General features: G+C 41.9%; 2 protein-coding genes across 2 annotated transcripts in view; both read right to left on the reverse strand.

The window, feature by feature from the left end:
• The window catches only part of LOC134197467 (protein Spindly-like), a 7,918-nt gene extending 1,231 nt beyond the window's left edge, over window positions 1–6,687 (reverse strand). Inside the window, exons 1-8 of the mRNA XM_062666796.1 lie at window positions 6,485–6,687; window positions 6,045–6,419; window positions 3,295–3,546; window positions 1,367–1,477; window positions 1,071–1,211; window positions 907–1,016; window positions 653–837; window positions 98–591 (exon numbers count right to left, since the gene is read on the reverse strand). Of these exons, the coding sequence (XP_062522780.1) occupies window positions 98–591; window positions 653–837; window positions 907–1,016; window positions 1,071–1,211; window positions 1,367–1,477; window positions 3,295–3,546; window positions 6,045–6,419; window positions 6,485–6,661 (1,845 nt within the window). The 5' untranslated portion in view covers window positions 6,662–6,687. The remainder of the gene's footprint in view (window positions 1–97; window positions 592–652; window positions 838–906; window positions 1,017–1,070; window positions 1,212–1,366; window positions 1,478–3,294; window positions 3,547–6,044; window positions 6,420–6,484) is intronic.
• A 130-nt stretch (window positions 6,688–6,817) lies between these two features.
• LOC134197468 (uncharacterized) overlaps window positions 6,818–10,000 on the reverse strand; it is a 3,815-nt gene continuing 632 nt past the window's right edge. Inside the window, exons 2-6 of the mRNA XM_062666797.1 lie at window positions 8,230–8,983; window positions 8,055–8,169; window positions 7,832–7,978; window positions 7,649–7,756; window positions 6,818–7,235 (exon numbers count right to left, since the gene is read on the reverse strand). Of these exons, the coding sequence (XP_062522781.1) occupies window positions 7,649–7,756; window positions 7,832–7,978; window positions 8,055–8,169; window positions 8,230–8,983 (1,124 nt within the window). The 3' untranslated portion in view covers window positions 6,818–7,235. The remainder of the gene's footprint in view (window positions 7,236–7,648; window positions 7,757–7,831; window positions 7,979–8,054; window positions 8,170–8,229; window positions 8,984–10,000) is intronic.

The raw sequence follows: 10,000 nt of genomic DNA on the forward strand, positions 1-10,000 counted from the left end.
ACTATCTGACACATGCTGTAGCCTATTCACACACTCTGCATCCGAACACATGACAATAAAGATCGCTAAAAAATCTTAGCATACTAAACCGACTAACCTTAGAATCATGTAAATCTCTTGCTAACCGTTCGGTAGCCGGACCTCTCAACGACTCTACAGCCACTGCATTCTGTTTGCTAGTCGGATCACAACGAGAATCAACAATCGATCTTGTCCTCGCTGAGGCATCACTCTGATTCTCGGCATCCATCGACTTTACTCCAAGAAGGCAAGTTGGACTACCACGACGCAACACTTGGTTATCACTATCAACTGGCCCAACTCCGTGCAAACGTAATTCAGTTGCTTCCAGTTGGCTACGACGATCAGAAGGCGAAGGCAAGGTCATAGACTTGTTGCAATACGAAGTAGGAAGTGTTGCCTCGTTGTGTAATGACGGAACCTTAAAAGGATGAACACCGTCTGTCAACAGTGTGTCCACGTCGTTTCCGAGTAAATTCGTTTGAGACATTGTCGCATCGCCTTTCTGTTGGTCGCTTCGGACTTGCGCTGCTCTCAACAACTCGACCTCTTCCTTCAATCGCTTCATTTCTAAATAATTTTAAAAAATTCTCGGAATCTTGACACCAAACGGTGCAACGAGATGTCATACCAATATGTTGCTTCGTTTTCATGTCATGAATTTGAAATGTGAATTTTGCTTGTTTCTGTCGTAGTTCATGTATGGTGCTCTCGGCTTGGTGCAACTTGCTCTCGGTTAGTCGTAACGAATCGTCCTTTGCTAGACCTAGAATGGCCCTCTCGTTGAGCTCTTTCTGAAGGTCGGATGTATGTGACCTACAGAGGCAGCAATGATGTAACTGAATGAGAATACTGTAATGTGTTCTTAACAGTCTTGATGCTAACCGTGATCTCTCCAGCTCACGTTCCAAGAGATCGACGTAGCCTCTCTTATCACGGAAGTCGGAGAAAGCTTTGTGGTAATCCTTCAGTTGACTTAACACTTGACCTTTGCTCTAACACAGAAACTGTACACAAAATTATTTTGGTAAGATATACGAGGGTCTTACATCGTCTTTCTGTTGAGATGTCAACTTGGCTTGTAGGTTTCTGATTTCGCTCTGCTTTTGGCAAAGAGTCAGTTCCAGCTGTCTGACTCGAGTTAGGTCAACTTGATTTCTTCCTACACTTAGCAATGCTCCGATTTGAGCCTGGAATGTATGTGGAGTTGTCGTAAACACAAAACAAGAAAGACGACACACACACACACACACACACACACACACACACACACACACACACACACACACACACTCCAACACAAAAACAGAACGCTGACACTACTGACAGTACACGACAAGTTCACCTTCAATTTATGTAGCTGCTGCTTTGTCACAGTGTGGACTTTCTGTAAACTGCCGTACTTGACTTCTTGACTTATTAGTTTCTTCTCCAGCTCTAGACGTTTATCTTCAACCTAAACAAGTAGCAATTGATTAATCATTGTATTAACATAACTTTAGAAAAACAACGAAGACAACAGCATATGTATGCCTCAGCCGTTCATTCCCCCTACTACTGGAGACATTCACCACTCAAAGGAAATCACCGATACTCCATTCCCCAATCAAGGTCTTACACGTTTGGTTAAGTGTGTGTGTGTGTGTGTGTGTGTGTGTGTGTGTGTGTGTGTGTGTGTGTGTGTTGCTTGTGCATCCACGTCACTATTGACTTCCTGCTAATGTAATTTGTAAAGGAGTTGGTGGTTTGTTTGAGCAGCGAATGTCTCCAGTCGGTCTTTCTCCTCGTAGGAGGGAGACCGGCTGGACATTCAAGCCCAACACGCATTATGTCTGAATGATTCGCCCAGCAGCCGTCATTCAGGCAGAGGCTTTTATTGTACGATTGCATTTGTACTGGCAAAATTAAGTACAATAAAGATGCAGCACTGTAGACTGACAACAACACATGTTGACAATACTCACATGCAAGCCATGTACTTATAGGCTGTTCATACACCAGTCTATAGTACACTCTAAAGGCTAATAATTAATTAAGAATTAATTAATGCCAACTTCATGTAGTCTACTACACATGATTTTTTCAAGTTCCACCCGTCTGTCTGTCTGTCTGTCTGAATTAATGAACAGGGTAATGGACTGAGATGGACTTGTATACGTTTGAAGGTTTTGCTTGTTGTAAAATCAATAAACAATCAGTCCGTATGTATGTATGTATGTATGTATGTATGTATGTATGTATGTATGTATGTATGTATGTATGTATGTCTGCTACTGGGCACGTCCACAGGTGGCGGATAGTAGAATGACCTCCAGATATGGAGGTTAGCTGCGATATAAGCAAATTCAGCCTGTCAACTAAGCAGTCGTGGACAAACAGCGATGGTGCCAACAGGGAGGAGTGATGCAGCAGGTGGCACTAATGGCACTGCTGTTTCATGCAAATGCTCCAGATTCCCAAAGACAGCACCATGACATGGCGAGTTGAGGCCGCCACAAAAGCTTGTGCCGCCATGCTCATAGCCTTTAGTCCTGAGGCTTGAGTTTGTTCTGTTCTCTGATGCGAATGAGACCGTGGTTCATGGTTCAACGGTTCAGAAAACTCTTTGAGTATTGGTGATATTCTCCAATGGCAGTTGCAAGGGACTCACATAGGTGTTCCTGGCAAATCACCGCATGCTGATGTACGGGTTCGCTCGTTGCAATTTCTTGCCCCAGTGAATCTTTCATATGTTTAGGACGAGAGAGTGGATCTGGCCCAGCACACACCTTATTCACTTAATCTATTCAATGTGCAGGTTTTCTGCAGTGTCTACAGATAGAGTCACATAGAGACATTGCTGCAATGTGTCACTGAAACAGTTTGAAGATAAACAAATTAGTGCTGCGCAAGTCAAGTGAAAACGCCGTAAAGACAATATACAGTGTCCGGCTCACTACACCACTAGTTCTCTTGCTTGTCCAACATGTCAGCTACAATGTCGATCTAACGCCGGACTTTTATTTCACATGAAGTACAAAGGACAATGTTAGATAGTCTTCACCGCAGCGGTAGACATGCCATCATGTATGTTGGACATTTACGGTATGTACAGTAGTCTTGCATGTTCATACGTATCACTGTTACTATTGAGTCGAGCAAGCTATGAAATGCATTGCAACTTTTTTTTGTAGGGCTAAACATCAATTCTATAAATCCTTGTTTGTTTGGAATTGCAGTAGTTAGATGTCAACCTATCATGCTGGCATACATATTGACACAACCATCTCTTACCTCACCAAACAATGAGTTTCCGGTGTGCTGCCTGTAGCTGTTCAGCTGTTCAGCTTTCATCATTTCTAACTGACCCTGTAACTCTGTGGCATCGCTTCTTGCAGATGTCAAGTCCTTCCTTGTCTCCTGTAGTCTCTCCTCGTATTCAGCTCTGTCTGCTAAAGCCGCTTCCAGTCGTTTCAGTAAGTTATCTCTCTCCAGTTGAACTGCAGTTTTCTCTTCAGTTAATGTCTGTACGTCAACATCTAGATTCTATAAAACAAGTAGAACAATTAAATTTAAACGGTGTGTGTGTGTGTGCATGTGTGTGTGTGTGTGTGTGTGCATGTGTGTGTGTGTGTGTGTGTGTGTGTGTGTGTGTGTGTGTGTGTGTGTGTGTGTGTGTGTGTCTGTGTGTGTCTGTGTCACTGTGTATGTAAGGGAAGTCTCTTAAACAGCAATAATACAAATCATCAGACGTTTGTCTTTCTGTGTATCTGTCTGTGTGTCTGTAGATAACCAACATCACAATGGTCGACAGACAGACAGACAGACAGATAGACAAAGAGTGTAAGGGATGATGAAGGAAAACAAAATGAGACCGACTTTAAGACCAAGTGGCGATTAGTCATTTCAGTGACATTACAATGAAGTCGTTTCGGATAAACTTATTAGCATAGCTAGATTAGATCGTCGAACGTAATGTACTCAGTGTAATTTTGAATGTGTTAGGATCGTAATGGTCTTGTTGTATTAGTGTTGCTGTGGATGTTTCTCTTCTAAATTGCTCATGATGTATATGTTTTATTGGAAAATATATGTAGACAGACAAACAAACAGACAGACGGACAAGACAGACGGACAAGACAGATAGACAAACTAAAAAGACAGACAGACAAGACAGACAGACAGACAGACTAAAGACAAACAAACTAAAAAGACAGACAAACAGACAGACAAACTAAAAACACAGACGGACAAGACAGACAGACAAACAGACAGACAAACTAAAAAGACACACAGACAAAACACACAGAGACAGACAGACAGACAAACGGACAGACAGACAAACGGGCAGACAGACTGACAAACTAAAAAGACACAGACAAAACACACAGAGACAGACAGACAGACAAACTAAAAAGACACACAGACAAAATACACAGAGACAGACAGACAGACAAACGGACAAGACAGACAGACAAACTAAAAAGACACACAGACAAAACACACAGAGACAGACAGACAGACAAACGGACAAGACAGACAGACAAACTAAAAAGACACACAGACAAAACACACAGAGACAGACAGACAAACGGACAGACAGACAAACGGACAGACAGACAGACAAACTAAAAAGACACACAAGACAAAACACACAGAGACAGACAGACAAATGGACAGACAGACAGACAAACTAAAAAGACACACAGACAAAACACACAGAGACAGACAGACAGACAAACTAAAAAGACACACAGACAAAACACACAGAGACAGACAGACAAACGGACAGACAGACAAACGAACAGACAGACAGACAAACTAAAAAGACACACAGACAAAACACACAGAGACAGACAGACAAACGGACAGACAGACAGACAAACTAAAAAGACACACAGACAAAACACACAGAGACAGACAGACAAACGGACAGACAGACAGACAAACTAAAAAGACACACAGACAAAACACACAGAAACAGACAGACAAACGGACAGACAGACAGACAAACTAAAAAGACACACAGACAAAACACACAGAAACAGACAGACAAACGGACAGACAGACAAACTAAAAAGACAGACGGACAAACAGACAAGACAGACAGACAAACTAAAAAGACACAGACAAAACACACAGAGACAGACAGGCAAACGGACAGACAGACAGACAAACGGACAGACAGACAGACAAACGGACAGACAAACTAAAAAGACAGACGGACAAGACAGACAGACAAACTAAAAAGACACACAGACAAAACACACAGAGACAGACAGACGGACAGACAGACAAACTAAAAAGACAGACGGACAAGACAGACAGACAAACTAAAAAGACACACAGACAAAACACACAGAGACAGACAGACAGACAGACAGACAGACAAACTAAAAAGACAGACAGCGCAGAGCAGTCGTCAGATGAATTTGGTCGACCCAATCCTCCAGAATTCTTAGATTTTTGGAGGAAAAGATTTGCAATCCAACTGCAAAGATGTAATGCCAGCGTCATCAGAAGAAAAGCGCCGGCACTCTGTGCAACTGAAGAATTTAAACTGGACTCTAGCAGCACCAAGTTTTCAGCCATTAGTTGGCTGAAAGCTGGTAGTAGCATAATTTTTAGCTGCTATGTGTACACATACGTGTATTTTCATGTAGCTTGCAAACTTTACTTTTTTGCCTTTTGCTGATATGTATTATAGTTTGATGTTTGAAATATATGTATTGACAGACAGACAGACAGACAGACAGACAGACAGATAAACAGACAGACAGACAGATAAACAGACAGACAGACAGACAGATAAACAGACAGACAGATAGACAGACAGATAGACAGACAGACAGATAAACAGACAGACAGACAGACAGACAGATGAACAGGCAGACAAGCAAACTACGTGATATTAGGATGGTACATCATGACCCTTGCATGCCATCATTGTTTAGTCTAGAATAAAATAACTGGATGAATGGACAAACAAAAACAAGAAATAAACAAAACAAAAAGAACAAAAGTAAAACACAAACATATCTTACCTGTCTAATCTGCCTGGCAGCTTGTAGCTTGCCATTCAATAGTCCCACTTCATCCTCCAACTGGCGCAAGCCCGACAAACGCTCCACTTCACTCCCTAACTCTCTAACCGTCTCCTCCTGTTGCTTAAATCTTCTCTCCAGCTGCTCGCAATTCACTCTCTCCTTGTCCAGACTCTCCTCCACTAGTGTCCTCTCTTCTCTCAACTGCTCCGTCTTCTTCCTCCACGACGTCTCTAGACGTTCTACTAGCGCGCGCTGCTCGTTCTCAAACCGCCTCCTCTGTGACTCACTCTCGCCGCCGTCGCCACACTGACTGAGCAATTTGTTGCTCAATTCCAGTTTGTGTTTGAGCTCGTGGTTGCTCTGTTTTAGCTTCTAGTGAGAGAAACACGCGACTGTAATAAATGAAAGCAAAAAGGAGTGGTGTAGACGTTGCCTACGTCGATTTCTAGACCGTAGTCAGAGTGGGTAGTTTCAATGAGTTCCTCGAGTTCTGCGTTCCTTGTTAACAGTTGCTTTCCGGCCGTGGCCGCAACGAATAGGTCATTCTCTTTGATTTCTAGTGTTTGCCTCAAACGACCGTTCTCTTCACGCACCTCGTCTAGACTCGAACTCATTTTGTCAAATTGACCGTTTGAACGAAGGCGCGATATATCCAGGACTTTACAAGGAACACCCGGATGTTTATAGTGTTAGTCACGTGTAATCGAGACCTTACCGCGCGCTACCCATGCGTCATAGTTGAGGGCGGGAATAATTATTTACAACTCGCCTTCTATTTCGCGTACTAAATAAATCCATGCGCTACTCGCGCTGTAGCGCTGACACTCGTTTGACCTTTTTATTCTTGAATTCAGTATCAAAAAATGCGCGCAGCGGGGTGTGGAGTCCGAGGCAAATTGGTAACGCAAACTCTAAAGTCACAGCTGGTGACCTGTGTATAGAACTGAACAACAAATATACTATAAAAACTAACAGTTACAGAGCTACAAATTCATGTATCTATCTGCAGTCAAATACGCACAAGCAATGAAAAAAGTTGTAAACTACTTGTAGCTGTTGTCATCAAGCATCTAAAAATTTACTAATATTTATGCAGTAACAAGTGACACACTAAAATGTAGTAGTACAAGTCACAAAGACCCATGTAATAATCGTTCTCACTGTAATCAATACCAAAAGACAAAAACCCTAGAAAAGCAGTCGCAAGATACATACATGTATATGTTTTAGTACAAAAGACACGTACATTAGAGTGCATTCGATTTGCCCATTCCGACCATTCCGAAATGAAAAGAGTAGTCATTACAAATCAACACTCGTTCAACTCAAATCGCATTCCGGAATGAGAGACGCCTGCGTAGTAGTTTCTGTACATTTGTTGTCATGGCTGACGAGCTAGTGCGCATGTATGGTTTACGGTTTAATCAAAACGAACAGGTATTCCTTTCATTCTCACACCTCTAGTAAGAATGCAAATCGAACAATTATTCTCGTATTCCTAGTATTCCAGAATGGTTGGAATGGGCCAATCGAATGCACCCTAGAACAGTTGTAGCAATTGGCATGCGGGGTATGTCATTATGACTCATAACGTATCTCACCTATTTTGTAAGCCAGAAAGAGTCACGTTGATAGCCTTTACTATCATCAACAAAGTCGACCTTTACAGCTGTTTTGTTGACAACATGAACACGACAATAGCCGAATGCCTATATACCAATATACTTGCTTAGTTTCCTCCACTACTCATAATCTATTCAAACATTCCATTTAACGTTATTCACCTGTTCTCGATGTGATGACCACACAGGTTTAGGATCAAAACCGCCAATGAATTCAGCACCCGCCATTCCGACTACGAGATGGACGGGTCCATTTGTAGTGGTCAGAGTTCTCCTAGAATTGATAACAGGATAAGTCCTTTCGTACGCCTAGAAACAATAACTCAATGTAAATTACAAATTTCTACAATAACTCAGTCTCGTCAAGTATGTTTGGTTTACTTACATGAACGTGGCCCCACACGGCCATATCAACTTGGTATTTGACGAGAAGAGATTCGATGCTATTCCGTAGTTTTGTTGCAAACGTTTCACAGTCACCTCTCCCGTGAGAACAATACCTTACCAACAAACACCAATACACATCCAAAATAGAATAACAACAGAATTTAGATGCTCACATTGGACGATGACCGTATACAAAGAGAAACGGGACAATGTCGCGAGATTTGTTTGCAACATTCAGATCCCGTTCAAGCCAATCGTACTGCTCTGATCCTTTAGAAAAATCATGCTCAGTACTAATTGCAGTCCAGTGAACCAGACCATAGTCGAAACTGTACCACACTTGTGTTGCATAGCTTGACTTACAGTTTAGATCGGAGGCTAATGTGTCATTCTGACTAGGCATTTTAAAGCGATAAATATATCCGACTCCACACTGCATTCCTGTGTCATTATTTGGGCCGACATCGTGGTTACCCGCGCAAACCATATATGGTGCTGAGTTAGCAATCGGCTCAATCCTGTGGAAGAACAAGTCCCAAAGTAATGAGTCTTTTGTTAAATCTTTCTGACCGCGAAAATCAGCATACGAAATGTCACCGACATGAATTACTACCGGTGCATGAACAGTCTTCATATAATTAATGACCAACTGCCCAGTTTTTGCTCCTTGGTCGTAATACCCCATATCTCCATATATAATAACCTCATTAGGTCCTTGACCTCTTCTTGGAGAGCTTACGAAACTGGACTCTTGACTCATACTACCGGCTCTTCCGACAGAGTAAAAGTAGGTAACATTGGGTTCCAATCCGGTCAAAACAGATCTAAAAATTTTGTGAGGACTTTGCCTGTAGCGAATAGATTTTGCTAGAGACTGCATAGTGTATTGACCAGAAACACTGCCGTACTTCACCAATCCGCCATCATCTAAATTACAGAACTAGTAAAACAAACAAATACACAAGTAGCATGCTTTTAAATGTCACAGAATAATTAACAACAACAATACACGACCAGACTCCGCAACTTTTTTGGAACCAAATCGTGAGACTGTCTTGACCACGCCCATAACATATCTAAAGTAAGTGTGGTCAACAGATTGTTGGCCTCGCTTTACGTTTGTGTACGCCAAGGCTTTGCTTCGACCTTTCAAACGTTACATAATTACTTTTACTGCAGGTACACCAGGTACCAGATACAAGCAAGCAGAGCCATATATAGAGTCTAGCTCAAAGAATCCGAAGCAAGCAGAGCTGCATATGAAGTCTAGCTCAAAGAATCCGCTGTGTCCAGGAAGACGGATCTAATCAGTCTGCACAAAACAACTGTTAGAGTGTCTTACAGTAGGCTTGTCGGGAGAAAACTCGCAATCGTGAGACATGGCCGTAAATCGTAAGCCTCACAACGAAATTGTGAGAGGTCTGCAGTACAGGGCTACCACAAATGAAGTTGAGGTATCAGTTTGGTATTCTAACTTAAGCCAGACCAATTGAATTTCTTGATGCACGGATTCGCCGGTCCAGTCTTGAACTTGACCAAAATAAAAAATTTGATGTGCGTATGCGCAATGATATTATGCGTGATGTAAATGACTTGGTAGTATATACATCCTACGACTACGTATCAATGACTCTGCAAGTGTTAACAGTGCATGTGGTCAAGTGACTGCTACTGCATTCTGTTCAGTATCAGCGTCTTTCGTTTTAGTCTCCATTCTGTTATCAAACAATAAATTTTGTATGCAGTATAATGAAAACTGCACATGCTCACAATGTCACATGATCATTACTTTTTATTTCAATCGCTCGGTTTAAATTTCATGTCCAAATATCCGAGCATTAAAAGATTTAGTTGGTCTGGCCTTAATTAGGTTAAATGACATTAACATTGCACTTTTAATTAACAAATAACGGCACCAGATGTAAACAATTCATTCATTTATAG

Source organism: Corticium candelabrum, chromosome 22, assembly GCF_963422355.1.
Source record: "Corticium candelabrum chromosome 22, ooCorCand1.1, whole genome shotgun sequence".
NCBI classification, from domain to species: domain Eukaryota; kingdom Metazoa; phylum Porifera; class Homoscleromorpha; order Homosclerophorida; family Plakinidae; genus Corticium; species Corticium candelabrum.